At 32.8% G+C, this 18,579-nt stretch overlaps 1 protein-coding gene across 1 annotated transcript in view; it reads left to right on the top strand.

Annotated features, from left to right (window-relative positions):
• The first annotated feature begins 515 nt into the window (after window positions 1-515).
• The window catches only part of LOC132717907 (probable ATP-dependent RNA helicase DDX43), a 36,699-nt gene continuing 18,635 nt past the window's right edge, over window positions 516-18,579 (top strand). Inside the window, exons 1-8 of the mRNA XM_060701490.1 lie at window positions 516-929; window positions 4,209-4,264; window positions 5,489-5,615; window positions 9,015-9,230; window positions 9,644-9,699; window positions 15,993-16,146; window positions 17,099-17,206; window positions 18,244-18,325. Coding sequence (XP_060557473.1) covers window positions 590-929; window positions 4,209-4,264; window positions 5,489-5,615; window positions 9,015-9,230; window positions 9,644-9,699; window positions 15,993-16,146; window positions 17,099-17,206; window positions 18,244-18,325 — 1,139 coding nt within the window. The 5' untranslated portion in view covers window positions 516-589. The remainder of the gene's footprint in view (window positions 930-4,208; window positions 4,265-5,488; window positions 5,616-9,014; window positions 9,231-9,643; window positions 9,700-15,992; window positions 16,147-17,098; window positions 17,207-18,243; window positions 18,326-18,579) is intronic.

The following is an 18,579-nucleotide window of genomic DNA, read 5'->3' as shown; positions in this document are numbered from 1 at the left end:
AGCATGGCTCCTGATCAGACTGCGCGGATGCGCAGGCTGGTCTCGACCCATGCTGGACGCAAACCCATTATGTTGGTTTTGTCGTGACGCGGCTCAATTATTGCGACGCTTTTCCTCAGTTGCTGTTCCGTTCATACCATGTCCCATATCACACCTTCTATCTCAAGATAAGTAACATTTAAGAACCACTTTATGAGCATGCATGCTTTATAGCTTTATCAACATCTCCAGTTTCAAGCATATAATAAATCGTCTCAAAGTTGCTTCCCACCAAAATCACGTTTCTCGTGCTTTCCTGTTGGATACCGTACTGGTACGGCATTTAGTACTATAATTTTGCAACGGAATATAGTTATGCTAGTTGTTTATAAAGTATTTTCGCATTTATGAATATTTAGATTTCAGTTTGAATTTGATTTTATTTAATTGATTTATCACTGCAAATAAATAATTTTGACTTTTAACATATTTTGAATGTATTGTATTATAATAAACATACCAAAAATGGATTCGAAACTACGGTAACTACTAGCTTTTAAAGTCTTCCATGTGAGGGAAATTTTATTTTTCTGATTTTCGAAAAAAAAATATGGAAGAAGACTGGGATGATGAGATAAGTAACGGACACCAATATTCTGATAATCAGAACAGATTTGGAATTGCTACACAACAGAATGGTGCTAGTAGAGATAGCGGTAATCAGTGGAATAATGAAAGAAACGATTCTCGCGGAAGCAGAGGTTTTGGTCGAGGTGTTCTGAAAATGAATAACAGGGATGGTTTTTCCGAGACAAATTTTAAACCTCGAGGACTTGATAGAGATGATAGATCAAACAGAAGCAATTTTAACAGAAGTCAAAATGATGTTGGTGGGGATGGAGATACGAGAACTTTGTCAGTTCCCTCAAATAAAGTTGGGAGAATCATAGGTATAAAAGGAAAAGAGTCAACTCGGCCCTATACCAACTCGGCACGGGTCAACTCGGCACGGGTCAACTCGGCCCACTTTACAAAAAATATATATAACGTATTAACTTTGCTTTGCATGTTGTTAAGGTAAATGAATGATAAGAAATTTCTTATTATCATATAATTATGCATTGTACTTTTGCCGAAATAAAGTATATTTACATAAAAATTGTTATTTATTTGTCTTTCAGATTCTATAAAATTAATAAAGATCTAATAAAAATGTGTTTCCTTAGATGCATTTTGTTTGTAAAGTAATATTCAAAAAAATATGAAACAAAAACGTGTTTACTTAATATCATAAGCTTCAAATTAATTGCACGTGGTCACTAATCAAATTTAAATGAATGCGTCAATCATAATTATCACCTAATTAATCGGTATCCTTAACATACGTGTTCACTGATTGATAATAATAGCCCGTGACAATAGGAGTCCCTTTAATTTATTTTACCAATTTCATTTAATTTGTTTGTAATTGTCAAAAGCTTATAATTAAGATTATCATAAAAAAAGAATAAATAGTTGCAATAATTACAATAAATAGTGATAACACAAACCTAAATATTAATAATTGAAAAGTGGGCCGAGTTGACCCGTGCCGAGTTGGAATAGGGCCGAGCTGACTCGGGGGCCGAGTACGTTTTAGGGCCGAGCTGACCCGGATTCGGTATAAAATAATATGAAAATTATTAGGCAGGGAAGTCATTAAAAAATTCCTTTTATTTTTTCCATTTTAAAAGCGTCATTCGGTATACAAACACTGCTTCCGTTTTCACTCAGAACACTTGACGATTATAAATATGAAATTAGGTGCTACCCCTATGGCTTAAAGACACTTCACACCTCATTTTAAGAAATTTGATTGAGACACTTCACCAGTTCACCCCTCATTTTTTTTATTTTTGTGTTTAACAATTATTTATGTAGAAAATGTTAAATACATATTTTTTCTAGAATTACTTTTTTACACTATCCTAAGTAACACTGTGCCGAGTCCCTTTGGTAAAATCTGATCATAATTTGTTTAAACCACGGATTTATATTACAGGGATCGGACACTCCCAGTTAACCCTATATAAATGCTTTAATATCTTGTCGTGCGCCCGATAAAGGTACATCGATCGATAATTTACCGGCGCTAAGCGTAAATGTCCGTTCGCAACGGATACCTACTTTACAAAATACCATATAACTTTTGCATTTATTATCCGATTTTGGAAATTTAAAGTTTATTTTGAAGAAAAATACTTGTTTAATTCAAATATCTAATTTATTTTTTAAAGATACAGTTTATCTGTCCGCAACGACGGTTAAAAAATTAACTTGACGAAATCCGCGGTAAATTTACATTTTTTATATAAAAAATAGGTATTTGAAATTTATTATTACGGTACCATAATACTTTCAGATTCAAAATAAAAAAGAAGCCGATGTAAGTTATTCACAGATGATCAAAGATGCAATATTTAAGATTTATTGGGTTATGTAGTCAAATTTATTAACGCACAATTGTTTTACGGGTATTGTATTGCGGCCTTTACACGTGAAGAAAATTTATTTATTTTTAGTACAAAATATTGCCGAGATTGTCAATATTGCCATATTCATAGAATATTTAAATTTCATTCATCATTTATATCATTATTATTTTTTGTAAATCTGTTTTCAAATGTCGGTGCAGATCATCGTAACAGTAAAGTTCTCTCGTGTGGCTGTCTCGATTCCGGCCTTTTTAATGTCACTCGTATATTTTAATCAGTATATTTTAATTATTCTTTTTATTTGAATGCCTGTAGAAAGATATTTATGATACTTTTTAATGTAACGCTAGAAAAACAATAAAAATCTTTACAGTTTGAGTCAGTATTTTGCGAATTAAAAGTAACTGTTGATTATTTTTTACACATCGCTTAAATTTCTTTCAAGTTTAATTACTTTTGAAGGGGGGTAAGTGATAATTAAAAAACTTTATTTCCAAACTTTCATTACCAGGTTACATGTGATAATTGCAACACTCAATCTTCAAAAACAATAAGAATTTGAATGTATATTTTGTATATGCGCGGTCTTTAACTACAGTCCATGGCATATATGTGTTAAGAAAATGATTCTGAAGAGGATATATATAAATACAATGTAAATCTATTTTCTTTATTAACATTTATAAATGAAATTGAAAATATACAACTAAATTTGTATAGTCCTTTCTCTGAAAAATAATGAAAATAAACATGTGATAAATAAATCATTTTACGTGATTTGTTAAGGATAACCATGAAAAAATTATGTTTCAAAATAAAAAATAATATTATAAAACAGCTGTTCTCTATGCCAATAAAAGTTTCTTCCTTGCCAATCTAATGAATTCATCTATAGGAATGCTTGTCTAGAATGGTCTGAAAATATATTTAATACACTTATTAGTAGAATATTTACTATATTTATACTAATATACAGGTAATCAAATAAAAAATGTACAAATCATTTGGAAATAATTCACACAAATAAAGACACATTTCAAACATGAATTTCTTTAAAAGTTTTTTAGCAATCAAGAAACATTTTTTTGCAATGCCATCATTAAACCATGTAAAAAATTATTATCTTATTCTGAATCGCGGTAATAATTCGTGCTTGAAGTAAAAGGGCGGCGAAGTGTAGAGAGTATGCCTAAACAATAGGCAAATATTTTTTAAATTAGGTACTTTTTAACTAGGCGTTGCAGCGTTCTATCAGCATATTTTCATATATTAATACTTTAGCGACACAATATAATACTGCATCAATACATTCATATGTGTATAATTTTTCACAAAGCTGCAATAACACCACATACTCCGGTGAAAATCTGTCATATTTCGTACTCCGCGCGTTCCGCCATCTCGTTCTGTCCACCTTTATCCGATTCCGCGCATGCGCGCGACGGGACTTTAAGCTAAACGAAAGTGTCCGATCCTTGTAATATAAATCCGTGTTTAAACATATTTATTTAAGCAGTAAGCTCGATTGCAAAATAAGTTCTTGCAACTTATATTATTAATCTCTCAGTATGAAATTAGGCAACTTTAGCCTATGAACGGGGAAGTTGGTTAAGTTCCACTGTACATGTATGTGATATCCTATCACTTTAAACCTGCATTGAATTTGCATTCATTAAATTGTTTTGATACCTGTATCACGCTAAAAAGATTAGTTATTGTGTGTACTTTGACAGCTGGTGTTTATATCATTTTCAGGGAAAGGTGGTTCTAAAATAAGAGAGCTTCAGGATGAAAGTCAGGCAAGGATTGATGTAAGTTGAATTATTTATATGAAGCAAATAAGTTCTCTTATCATTTAAAGATGAAAAGGGGGCATGGCCTTGTATGAAGGGAGTAGTTATTTTGCCAGGGCTCGACATTAACGGTTGTCCGACTGCCCGGGACAACTAAAAGTTTGGTTCGGGCAAGTTATTTTGAAAAGCACATTAACAAAATGCATGTTCAAAATAAATAGAAAAAACACCTTTTCATTTATAAACATCTGTAAAACATAAATACACCATGAACAATTATCAATAATGTAAATACACTACTGTCATACATGTACATTTGTTGATATAGAAAACGGAAGCCAAAATATGAGCATGCGCTGCTGTAAGGTAATTCCCCGTTCTAATAATAGACTATATTTAATTTTGTACAAGGTAATTTCCGGGCCATGCTGTCGTTTTAATTTTGATGTGTGCATGTAAAGATGATATTGAAAATACGTAAATAATCGTATTGATCTTTCGATTCGTATTGAAAAATGATTTATTGTTTTATCTCATATAACGACATTATAAACGTCGTCGTTATTAGCCTGGATGATGATTGATGAACTGATGTTTTAGATTAACTACTGAATACAATATATTTGTGTCTAACTAACAATCAATTTCATAAACAATATGTCTAGTTTATTGCCTTATGTTAAAATGACCTTATACAAGAAGTAATATTGTATGAGCTTGTTTGTCTTTTCTGATTGATACATTTTTACCATTTTTAGGTCAGGACAAGTAAGTCTTAGGTCAGGGCAAGTACTTTTAAAAACTACTTGCCCAACAGGACAACCTGATTCAAAAGTTAATGTCTCGGCCTGTTTGCATGGGGATAATATGGGAAAGTCTATTTTATGATCCTTAAGAATGTATGAAAAAGATGTGTTTCTATAATATTTATATTAAGGAATGTTTACTCAAATTTTGGACTGTCAGATAATTATGTAACAAACTTAAAATAAATGATGGTATTGCATAGAGTTTATCAGCAATCAACCACCAATATTTTGAGGGGTTTAACCACTTTTTATCAAGGACTTTGCTGTTTATTTTGTTAAACACATATAATTATGTTATCTACAAATTATGTTTATTTAAATGAATGATACATGTATAAATATTCTAGTGTCTCCAGTTTTTTACTTGTTATTCCCCAAACAAATATATTCATAGAGGTACAGAAAATCTCCTATTGATACATTCTATCTTCAGGTTAGGCGTGAAAATCAAGGGGACACAACTGAAGTAGAGATATCAGGGTCACCTGATGCTGTCAGCAAAGCAAGTCAGCTTATAAATGATTTAGTGAATGATGACAGGGGTTCAAGGTCATTTGGAGGTAATGTTATTTATTAAGCAAGTTTTATGAATGACAGCACCTTTGTAGCTATTTTTAACTTGTCAAATGGAGAGATGTCCTAGTCACACTAGCATAGATCTGAGTTAACTTTTTTGTGGTGTAAAGCATTTTTTTAAAATAACATCTTTATTTCAAAAAGGATGTAATTCAAACTTCAAAAATATGATCCTTATCATCATTTACATGTGATATGTGATAAGGTTCGTAACTCTAGCACAATATTTCTGGAGTTATCTCCCCTTGAACTTAAAATTTTCCTTAAATTGAATTTGGAGAGTTCTTATTTGATAGCATTTAGAATCATATGTCACGAAAGGAAAGGAGGCATGTTTTTCTGGCACATTTTGATACCTGATATGTGGTCATGATCTCAATATCTCAATGCTAAAAAGCATCCCCCCTCCCCCCTATTTCAAGAAGAAAATTCCCAATTCAAGGAACAAAAAAATTTTTTTTTTGTTATTTTGTTACATTTAACTGCACTGTGCGATAGAAAATAGTTATTTTACTTTCCAAATTGTAATCCGTCCTTTCGAGTGAAATTTAAAAAGGATCCTAATATACCAGATATTTGATTTCTTTTGTCTTTTTTTTTGTGTGAATATTAAATACATGTGTGTTGCAAGTTGTTCCCATTGTCTAAAACATAAAGATTCCCAATTCTGGGGTCATGCCAACTTTGCAAAGTGCTAAGATAAAAGTCTGGAATTATAATGGATGGTGTTAATGAAGCTTAATAGGATTGAATCTTGTTCATTTGGTCCATTGAGTATTTTTATGATAATGCATATAGATTATGGTTAATTCTGATTAATGGATGGTTCAAATGTACTGTTGTTCTTCAGGGTGTCACGGTTAGAAAAGAATACTAATCATTTAAACGGAGACCAGATAACTGTGTTATATGTTTAACCGATCAAACTAATAAAATCCTTAGATTTTCAACATTAACTTTGTTTCTTTATGACAAGATATGTTCGCATTGTTTTATTTTCAAATTGATTTCAATACATATCTGAATATGGAGTAACTATTTGCCGTTAGGGTCGTTCCATTATCAATCAGATTGGAAAAAAATACATTGTTGAATACAACTATAATACCAACAAATTGTCATATTTTGTGATATGAAACGAAGGTAATGTTTAGAATCAATTTAAAACTTTTTACCTCTTTGTCAAATACATTTGTACCTTGGTTACCAGTTATTAGCTCACCAGAACCGAAGTATCAAAGGGGGATGCTCCGGCGTCCGGCGTCATGAGTCAACTACATTGTATCTTCATCTTCTTTGAAACTGCTGGGCAGATTTACTTCAAATTTGGTCTGTAGCATCCTTGTGACAGTCACACTTCAATTCAATTTGCTCATGAATTTGAATGTCATTTCAATTGGCTTCAACAGAGCTAAAAATAGAAAAACCTTTTAACATCTTCTACTACAGAACTAATTGATGGGTAGTCTTCTATCAAGTTTGCTCATATTTATTTGATTGGCCACTTTAAGGGGTCTCTAGGGCTAAAAGTAGAAAAAACCTTTAAACTTCTTCTTCTATAGAACTAATGGATGGATGATCACCAAACTTTGTCTGTAGCATTCTTGGGTACTCTTTTATCAAATTTGCTCATATTAATTTGATCGGCCCCTTTAAAGGGCTGCTAAAGCTAAAAATAGAAATACCTTTAAACATCTATTTCTACAGAACTAATTGATGGATGATCACCAAACTTTGTTTGTAGCATTCTTAGGTAGTCTTTTATCAAGTTTGCTCTATTAATTTGATTGGCCCTGTTTAGGGCCTCTTAAGCTAAAAATAGAAATACCTTTAAATGTCTATTTCTACAGAACTAATTGTTTGATGATCACCAAACTATGTCTGTAGCATTCTTGGGTACTCTTTTATCAAGTTTGCTCATATTAATTTGATCGGACCCCTTAAGGCGCGGCTAAAACTAAAATTCAAACATCTTCTACTACAGAACTAATTGTTGGATGATCACCAAACTTTGTTTGTAGCATTCTTGGGTACTCTTTTATCAAGTTTACTCATATTGATTTGATCAACTAAAGATAAAAATAGAATAACCTTTGAACATCATTTCCTACTGAAAAAATTGATAGATGATCACCAAACTTTGACTGTAGCATTCTTCATGTAGTGTTTTATCTGGTTTGCTCATATTAATTTGATTGGCCCTGTTTAAGTTAAAGCTTAAATGCAGTCTTTCCGAAAGACCGTCGGACCATCGGCCCTGACCGGTAAAAAATCAGAAGGTCCGATAAAAATATATGTATTGACGACCCGACGGTCCGGTAAAAAATTAAGGTTTTATAAAAACCTTACATTCAACATTTTGCAAAGGCCGATCATTTACCTAAATTCAAAACATATCAAAATGTTGTCATTACACAATTTAAGCTCGTGCAATGCTTGTCAACTGTTATGCATTCTCATAATGCAAACTTTTATGTAACTTCGTAAGATAAAAATATCCGACAACTAGTACAATTAAAAGTCAATAAGCGGCCGCGTAAATTACATAAGCGGCCCAGATGTGAAAGGTCACCCATTAGTTTGTTTACACAGATGAAAGTATCAGTGTATTAATTGGAACAATTTACGTCTTTAATCCACAGACTTAGAGTAATGCTTAATTACACGTGTGCTCAACTGGTGTTTAGCTATGAAAGATCGTCCAAGATGTTGACAAAAATTAAACTATACTGTGAAGGTACCAAAATCATTGAACAATTAATCTGTCAACTTCAGTAAATTACCGATATATATAATTCTGTTTACATATGCCAGACTTTTGCTGAAATTTACCCTCTCAGTTTGCTAGTATATAGTCTGTATGGAATTAAAGTTTAAATAGCAAAATCCATTGAATACATGTATAACAATATTTATGTTTACATTTTGATTGTGGTGAAAAAAGATAACTTCACTTTGTTGATAATATAATTTTCTTTTTGTACACAAATTTTTTGACTGCTTACACTTATCAAGTGACTCAAAATGCTATACCAATCAGGTTTTTTTCGGTCCAGTAAAATCATGTTTGGTCCAGTAAAAATTTTCAGTTTACAGGACCTACTGTCCAGTAAAACTCAGAAGTCTTTCGCATAGACTGTTAAATGCCCCAGGTCATGGCATTTCATTAGAAAATATTGACAAGGGTAATTTCCAACACTGAAAAGCAGTTGTTTCTTGTGAACGACTCAGGGCCATGATGGCCCTCTTGTTGTATTTTCTAACCTGTTAGCTAAAAAGCAACCATATCCGTTTAAATTGATATACGTGTCAACGCTAGTTGTGCTGTTATAAAATCGTAAAGGTAGTACATGTAAAACTTAACTTATCTGAAATGTTTTTAGGTAGTTCCTCATATAATGGATTTGGTGAATCTGGGTCGTCATTCGGAAGCAGTAGAAATGACTCAAATCGAGGTTTCGGGACAGGTCAGGAAGAGGACCGAGGATTCGGGAGAGGTCGGCAGGGAGGGGATCGAAGATCGTGGAGAGGGCAGCAGGAAAGGGGCTCTGAATTTACTGAGATGAAAGTGCCTAGCACCTCTGTTGGAAAGATTATAGGTAAAGACTTGGGAGTCATTTTCCTTGTATGTTATTGTAAGGAGACAGTGTCTATTCTAGGGTAAGAAAAACAGGGGGAATTTTTATCGAAAAGTGAGAATTTGATTACATTTGTTGATCTTTTTCCTTCTTTTCTCTATGTTAAATTTTTCCCCCTGCCTCTGAAGCTTGAATTGTATGATCCTTGGTTTGGACAGTATGAGAATTTCAAGTCGGTTAAAAAATCAAAAGAAAACTGATTTGTTTATTTTAAATCTATAAATCTTCATTTTCTATCTAAATGAAGAATTTGTACTCAATTTGAATTGTGGTAACCTTGTTTTGGTTACTATCTATACAGGAATTCTGATATTAATCCTCAGTGACAACATTTTTTGTCTTCAATTGAATTATTGCTTACTTTTTATACATAGGTAAAGGTGGCTCAAAGATAAGAGAATTGCAGGATGAGGCTGGAGCAAATATTAAGGTAGGTTTATCCATAATCATTCTATGTGACTCAAATTCAATGTTCATGTTGAACTTTTCATTGCTTCTCAGATTTAACGTGGAATCATGTTGACTTGACTTTTTGCTTTTGCTACCGTCTGTTAGTATGCTGTCCAAAAAACTTTAACGCTGGTCATTAATTATGTCCCCACAAAGTAGGGAGCATATAGTGTTGCACTTGTCTGTCCGTCCGTACGTCTGTCCGAGCAAACATTTTGGGTTTAGGGGCTATATAACAGTAAAGAGAACAATTGGTTCATTCTGTGATCAAAGGGTTAGGGGCTAGTAGCCCTAAAGAAAACAGAGAATATAACAAAGAAAATAGCCCCTAAACCCAAAATGTTGGAACGTCCTTCCGTACATCCCAAAATCTTGTGAACGCAACTCCTCTTAAACCGGATGGCAGATTTTGCTTAAACTTCCAGGGATGAACAACCTTAATGTGTAGATGGTAGTTAAGGAAGGAATTTTTGCTGCAACTAAATTTAACAGAATTATGGCCCTTTGTTGATTTTTTCACTATATACTATGTAGAAATTTTGTGAGCGCAACTCCTCTTAAACAGGAGGGCATCTTGTCCTTTGGACACAGTTCTAGTGACAGGGTGAGCAGGGTGAGCTTTTGTGATCGCTTTTCGTCCGGCGTCCGTCCGCCCATCGTCCGTCCGTAAACTTTTACTTTAAATGACATCTCCTCATAAACCACTAAGCCAATTTCATCCAAACTTCACAGGAATTGTCATTTGGTAGTCACCTTTGAAAATTGTTCAAAGAATTTAATTCCATGCAGAACTCTGGTTGCCATGGCAACCAAAATAAAAAACTTTAAATATCTTCTTTTAAAAAGCCAAATAGCTAGAGCTTAGATATTTGGCGTGAAACATCTTCTAGTGAGTGTCTACCAAGTTCAAATAAAAGCCCTGGGGTCAAAATTGGCCCCGCCCCAGGGGGTCATTGATTTTCCCTATATGCATATAGTAAAAAACCCATAGAGCTAAAGCTAAGATATTTAGCATGAAACATCTTCTAATGGGTGTCTACCAAGTTTGTTCAAATAAAAGCCCTGGGGTCAAAATTGGCCTCGCCCCAGTGGGTCATTGATTTTCCCTATATGCATATAGTAAAAACTTAAAAAATCTTGTTTTAAAGAACCCAAAGAGCTAGAGCTAAGATATTTAGCATGAAACATATTCTAATGGGTGTCTACAAAGTTTGTTCAAATAAAAGCCCTGGTGTCAAAATTGGCCCCGCCCCGGGGGTCATTGATTTTCCTTATATGCATATAGTAAAAACTTAAAAAATCTTCTTTAAAGAACCCAAAGAGCTAGAGCTAAGATATTTAGCATGAAACATGTTCTAATAGGTGTCTACAAAGTTTGTTCAAATAAAAGCTCTGGGGTCAAAATTGGCCCCGCCCCGGGGGTCATTGATTTTCATTATATGTGTATAGCAAAAACTTAAAAAATCTTCTATGAAAAAACCCAAATAGCTAGAGTTTAGATATTAAGCATGAAACATCTTCTAGTGCGTGTCTACCAAGTTTGTTCAAATAAAAGCCCTGGGGTCAAAATTGGCCCCGCCCCAGGGGGTCATTGATTTTCCCTATATGCATATAGTAAAAACTTAAAAAATCTTCTTTTAAAGAACCCAAAGAGCTAGAGCTAAGATATTTAGCATAAAACATCTTCTATTGGGTGTCTTCCAAGTTGGCTCAAATAAAAGCTCTGGGGTTTAAACTGGCCCAGCTCCAGGGGCCTATATACAGGTGAGCGACCTCAGGGCCATCATGACCCTCTTGTTTATTACTTTGGGTTTTTGTTCATACTTTGACAAACAAGACCTTCAAATAGACCAGACTGAACTTAATCTTAAGTCATAAATGACCTTCAAGTTCAAATGTTTGAATTTTGCTTGACTTTTGCTATAATTTGCTTAACAAAATAATCCTGTGGAAAAGACCTTCAAGAAGACCAAATTGATAATGACATACATTTATCAATGACCTTGACTTTGAAAGTGAAATTAATTTTGCTTGAATTTTGCTATTATTGACTCTAAGTTTGTTATTTATGAATGGATTGTCTCATACTTGAGCACAACTACACTAAGACAATGTCTCAAAGAAAATCCAACTCAATTAGACCTTTACTTATAAATGACCTTGGCCTTGAAGGTTGAATTATCGTGATTTAACATATTTTTGCTATATTTGGCTGTAACTTCATAGGTAATTACTGTATTGTTGTCATACTTCAAACTTGTGCACAAGATTTCAAGAAGATTTAACTGAACCTCTTACCTTGACCTTAATTTAACCACGACACATATTTATGAATCAGATTTATACTTAAGCAAAAGAAACTTTATAACTTTATGACAAATCACATATATTGAATAATTAGAATATGAACTTGACCAATATTTAACCTTGATCATCAAGGTCAGATTTTTCAAATTTGCTTTAAGACCTTATTATCAAGGTCAAGTTATTTTAATTTGCTAAAATTGTCATAACTTTGTATTTATTTACAGAGTTGATTCATACTTAGACAAAACTGACATGTGACAAAACTGACATGTTGCTTTATTCAATATTACATTGACCTTTTTTATACCTTGATTGTCAAGGTCAAATTTTTTTTTTAAATTGTCATAACTTTGTTATTTAAGTACAAATTTTGATCGGTACTTGGATTAACAAAAAAAATATAAGAAAACCAGCATGTGAATTATTCTGATATGACCTTGACCGTTAAATGAACTTGATGGTCAAGGTCAATTTTTTTATATTTGCTTACATTGTCATAGCTTCGTTATTTACAAAAGAGCACTTATGACAAAACTGACATGATGATTAATTCAATTGTGACCTTGACCCTTAATTGATCTTGGCCATCAAGTTCTATACATGAAATTTGAATTTTATTCTTTTGATGAAAATTATTTTTCCTAGAGTTATATTTATTCTTCCTTAGAAATAAGAAGAAGTAGAGTGTGGCCCAGCTAGGCAGTGGCTTTTGTTAGCATATTGTTATAAGAATAGAAATTAATCATACCAATGCTATGTAATTAAACAGCCAGGCCTATAGGCTTTTGTGATTACATTTCTGAGCATTTCAACTTTAACCATACAATATAATACAGCAAGGCACTCAAAATTGATTGACCTCTTTCCTAAATATATTCATGTATATGTATAAATGCTTTGGGCTTAAAATAAAATAATAATTCAGTCTTCGCCTTAATTTTTTATCAGCACTAGCCCAGTTGGGCTAGCAGCTTACAAATTTCACTAGCCCGAACACATTTTAACTAGCCCGAACCAAAATGGTATTTTTTGCATACATTTTGTACAAAATAACACTTTCTATATGTTTTATATACCATTTAACATTATTAAAATATCAACTAATCAACTTTTCTTCCTTTCATTATTTAAGTAAGAAGAGTTTAAACTACATATGAAAAGAAGATATTTTGATATTTCTGTGGCATTGTCCACAGACACTGAAAAAAATTGTTTAAAAACTGAAAATACTCTTCTCCTCGTTTACTGTAATAATGTCGGCTGATACATGCATTGACAACATATTTATATTCCTTTTAGTATTACTTTTATTTATTTTTTTTGGTGTGTTCCTTTTTGGCTTAGTGCCTTCAAAATACAAGAAAAAAGACATATTGTGAAGCATGAGATGACGCCTAATAAATGTCTAACAATCAATCATATTTCATAAGCGTTTTAAGTTCAATAAAGCTGCAAATAATTTTTAGGGCCAAGGTGGTTTACCCATCAAAATCTAGAGTAAAATGAAAATTCTGGGGTAAAATTTATAAAAAGAATTTGCATTGTTTTGTTATCAAATTTCATTGCCTTCTAAAAAGTTCCTTTCTTTACATAAATCAGACTGACTTATTTAATAAAATATTGATTCAATGTGAAATAATACAAAACTTGCTCAGTTAAGGCAGGCTTCCCTAGACTAGGGTTTGTTTAGGTTACACAGCAAATTAATGACAAGACTCATTTTTTGTTGGTGACATGTTGTTGTTTGAATGTGTCACATTCTTTTACAATCAGCTACATGGTCAGCATGAGGCTTTATTCATACTCTATTTCTACAGACTACATTTTAGTGCCGTTCTTTGGTTTTGATTATTTATAATTGAAATTAGAATTAATGAAAAATAAATATAATAAAATTAAAACTTTTATACACAAAGAATTAGTCTTTGAGGAAATTGTCCGTAACTGTAAACTTGGTACGAAAATATTGAGTACAAAACTGCAGATGGCAAGGGAGAAATATGTTTTCCAATAACTAAAGTGGCAAGTACAACATTTTTCTTTATTTTGTAGCAAAAACATTATAATATATGTCTAAACAAATTGAATATTAGGTTAAGTCCTACGATGATTACACCAAATTTAACTTTATCAATAATTTCATTTCAGAAACTCCCAAGAGTTACCTTCCCTTTTTACTCGATGTCACTTCCTGCTACTTTCGTTTTCAACTTACAGCAGTGTTGACAATAGTACTTTTAGTTTTCCATCCAATTTAGCAGAAATATATTGTATTTTCATAAAGCCAAAACATTGCTATCTGGAGCTCTGCATATTTCGAACATTTTCTTAATTTGGATATGAAAAAAGCCCTCGACCAGACGGGCTACCAGCTTGAAATTTTCACTCGACCACCCGCAAATTTACTCGACTCGGTCGTCGGTCGAGTGGGTTAAGTCGAAGACTGATAATTAAATAAGATTTAAGTTCTTTCTATCAACAATTTTATGTGTAATGAAATTATTTGAATTGATTTTATACAAAATACAAACTGTAAATAAAATCTAGTTTTACAACTTCTGAAAATAATATAGCAGTTCTATATTTTTTCTGCTAAAAAATAAACAACAAAAAAAACAAACACCTTTAATAAGTTTTTCTTAGTTTTCTTAAATGAAAAAAAAAAAGTCCAAATCACGCGGCAATGGTAATGTGTTAATTTCCTTAGGAAAGACTGCACCTTAATTCAGACCAGTCAATATTGCATATTATTGACTAGTCCATTGAACTTTAGGTTTGATATTTATAAATCCACAATGGATTCTTCCAGCTGAAAGGATTGTCTACCATTACATAGATACATAGAGTACATATATAAGTTCAGAACAAGTGGGTGCTTAGGAACTTAAGATGAGTTTAAACGCACTTAATGTCATTGTACCTGGTTTATATGCACCTATTTGTAAGTGCTCGTTGTTGAAAAGTTCAGTATGTACTGAAATAGTTCTGCTGTCTAAGAGCACATTACCTTTATGGTTTGACCTTTACATGTATATATAAAAAATAACATGATAATAGATTGACAATAGAAGAATCTATTTTTTTAAAAAGGAGTGTAGATTCTGTATTGCAATAAAATGGACTGCACCATTACCTTCTGTTTGGGAGTGCTGCACATTTCTGTTATTGGAAAATGCTGTTGTAGACAATAGGCTATTCCTGTGAAAGTACTTACAGACTAAAGATACATGACTTTCTGTTATAATCAATATGTCAGTTATATCATATTCAATGTTATTTTATATGGGGTTATTTATAAGTTCTACTTATATTTGATGACAAATACATGCATTTGTAATCAAAATAGTTTTGCTGTTTTGAAGCTTATATAAGATGAAAAATTGATTATTATAAAGTCAAGAGAGTATGAGTTTTGAAGGCTGTATGATAACCATGTGACCATTAAATGTCCATGAATATCATGTGACAAATGAGGGTCCATGAATACCATGTGACCAATGAGGGTCCATGAATACCATGTGACCATTGAATGTCCATGAATATCATGTGACCAATGAGGGTCCATGAATACCATGTGACCAATGAGGGTCTATGAATACCATGTGACCATAAAATATCCATGAATACCATCATGTGACCAATAAAAGTCCATGAATACCATTTTACTAATTAAGGTACATGTAACCAATAAATGTTCAAGAATACCATGTGACCAAATAAGGTCCATGATTGAATACCATATGACTAATAGAGGGCCAACATACCATGTGACCAATAATAGTCCATGTATACCATGTGACCAATAAAGGTCCATAAGTACAATGTGACCGATAAAGGTCCATGAGACCAAGACAGGTTGATCATGGCTATATTGTTTTTCAAACGATGTTCTTCAAAGGTGAAGGCCAGATTGATTAAGCTTGTTTGTTAATGTATATCAGTCATTGGCATTCATTCTATTTATAGGTGCAGCGTGACAGTGATTCTTATGGAGAAACTATAGTTGAACTCTCTGGATCAGCAGATGCTATCAGCAAGGCAAAGGATCTTATTAACGAACTTTTAAGTGACTCTGATGGCAGAGGGTCAAGGTCATTTGGTGGAAGTTCAAGGTCATCAGGTAAAAATGATAATTTTTGATTTTCAAAGGGATTTTTTGGTAGGTTTTTGGAAGGATAAATTCACAAAGAGATGAGGAGAAATATTAAAGTTCTCTTTCTTAGCTTCCATAATCTATCATTTCTACAGTGTAATTAGATCTTTTAATGACATCTATTTTCATGTAAATATATGAATCTACAGTGTAATTAGATCTTTTACTGACACTTGAGAAACTTTAAAACCTCTGTTTGTGGGAGTGTAGCTTTAAACTTTTGAAATAGTTGTACAGTAATATGATAAACTTGTAATTTTACAGGAATAATTATTACCATGGCAATGAAAGTAAAATATGTAATGTTTTAAAATATGGTTGGCCAGTTTTAATGATAAATAACGATCCATGTAGTAATAGTTCAGTACTCGAAAGTAGCCGAGACTTCCTTTGTTTGATACACATTACAACCTTTACAGAGCATCATCCTTTGGAAATACGAAGCTTTTATTTGTTGCTAAAAATTGTCACTCTGAAAGGGTTAAATTTATTGTGAAGTCTTCATTTGAGAAGAATTGATAGTTTTGCTGTAAAAATGGTATTACTTTATTGAGAGATGCTCTACATACTCTGAACTGTACCATTTTCTCCCATCCTTAACCCCCAAATATTTCCCTTTCAAAAGAAAAAATAAATAAATGAATAAACATAAAGGGATTTGAGTCTGAAAATGACATCATATGCCCCTTTAGAACTGTGAAGTCCTTAAATCTTAAAGGTAATGATAAAAGTTGACTGTTTCTTTTGTGTTTTTTTTTTCTTCTAAAAAATTCATTATTGTCAGAGGCTTCTTTGACTTACTGGTCAAGTTTTTGACTTAAATTGCTAGTCCTTAATGGCTGTGGTATTCAAGCAGGTCACAGATGTTAGATACATGTATGGGCATGTGAGGTAAAATAATGTAATTTTATCGTTTCAGATAGCAATGGGTTCACAGAGAGTGTTGAAGAAAGTGTGATACCAAGAAAAATCAACTGGGGGATGATTTTAAAAGAAAAGGAGGCAAATGATGCGAAAAAGTTTGCAGGTAAAGCTGGAATGAGTGCACATATAATGTTCTTTAACCTGGCTAAGTTTATACAAATTCATTTAAGTTAGATTACATTGGAAGTTTATAAAAACACGCTCAAATCTGTTCCTGGAACAAACCAGTTCGAAGCAATTAGTGTAAAGTTTCTTGCTAATCGTAACAACAGCATGTCCCTGATGAGGTTTGAACAACGCCCACGTCCAGCAATCCTTAGATTTCTTGTCTGACAGTCACATGTTAACCACATGACCATGCCGCCACATTATCAAACAGTAAATTTTTTTTAATTCCAACCTTTTGTTGTGATCATATAGTAATATGATTGATTGTTCTCATTAAATGTAAGTTTATTAACTTCCAAGCACTCTAGCTTTTGGACGAGTTCACATATTTCGAGAAAGGTAGTTCATGAGTATATAAGAAACCTGATAATATGCTAAGTTTATGATACTTGGCCAAAAAATTAACCCACAGACAGATCACTGTTATTAGCTTTATTATTACAAAGGAGTTAAGGGAAATAATAACTGGATATTTCAACCAATGAAATGATGGCTAGACCAGTAAGTGCTGTTTGACAAGACTTAATATTGTTGGCTTCTTCAGTTTAGTATTTTGAAATGGGCTTTAAACTTTAATTTAACTAACTTAATTAACTTTTAACTTTAAAATCCGAATTCAAAGATTGACAAGACCATTACACAAAGTCAAGGGGGTAAGAATTCAGGATTTAACTCACTACAGTGTTGGAGCAGTACCTAGACACTTGAAGAAAAAATGATCACAAAGTAGAAAAATATCGCTTTTTCCTGCGATTCTTCCATTTTTCAATCATTATCAAATATGAATTGGTGTGAAGAGATGAGTTAGACATTTTTAAGTTTATTTTGTTGGGTCAGAAGACAAGATTTTTAAATGATATCATTCAAGCACCTTGTATGGTATGTATTGCAATACAGTTTTTAGTGTGGTGCTTCAAGACTTTTTTTTGTCTCACTCAAGGATTTGATAAAATGGATTTTTATTATTTTCAGACCTGCGTCCTATAAAGAAAAATTTCTATATTGAAACGCCTGAAGTCGCAAATATGTCTCCCTCGGAGGTGGAGTATATAAGGTATGTGAAACATTTTGTAAATGTCTTCCATTGAAGCTTGAAGGTTTTACTTCACGCCAACGCATTATAGGTCATATAGTGACATTTCAGCTTTACTGGTGGAGGAAGACCCCAGGTGCCCTTCCGTGCATTATTTCAGGCACAAACGGGCACCTAAATAGAACCACGGACGATCTGTAAGCTAGCTGGATAGCTTCCTCACATAAAAGAATCCAAAGTCCCTGTCGGGATTCTAACCAGCAGAGGTGAGGGAC

This window comes from Ruditapes philippinarum, unplaced genomic scaffold (assembly GCF_026571515.1).
Source record: "Ruditapes philippinarum isolate M1 unplaced genomic scaffold, ASM2657151v2 ctg1858_1_1_1_1, whole genome shotgun sequence".
NCBI classification, from domain to species: Eukaryota; Metazoa; Mollusca; class Bivalvia; order Venerida; family Veneridae; genus Ruditapes; species Ruditapes philippinarum.
Note: the sequence above shows the minus strand (reverse complement) of the source record. Positions and strands in the feature narration are given on the sequence as shown.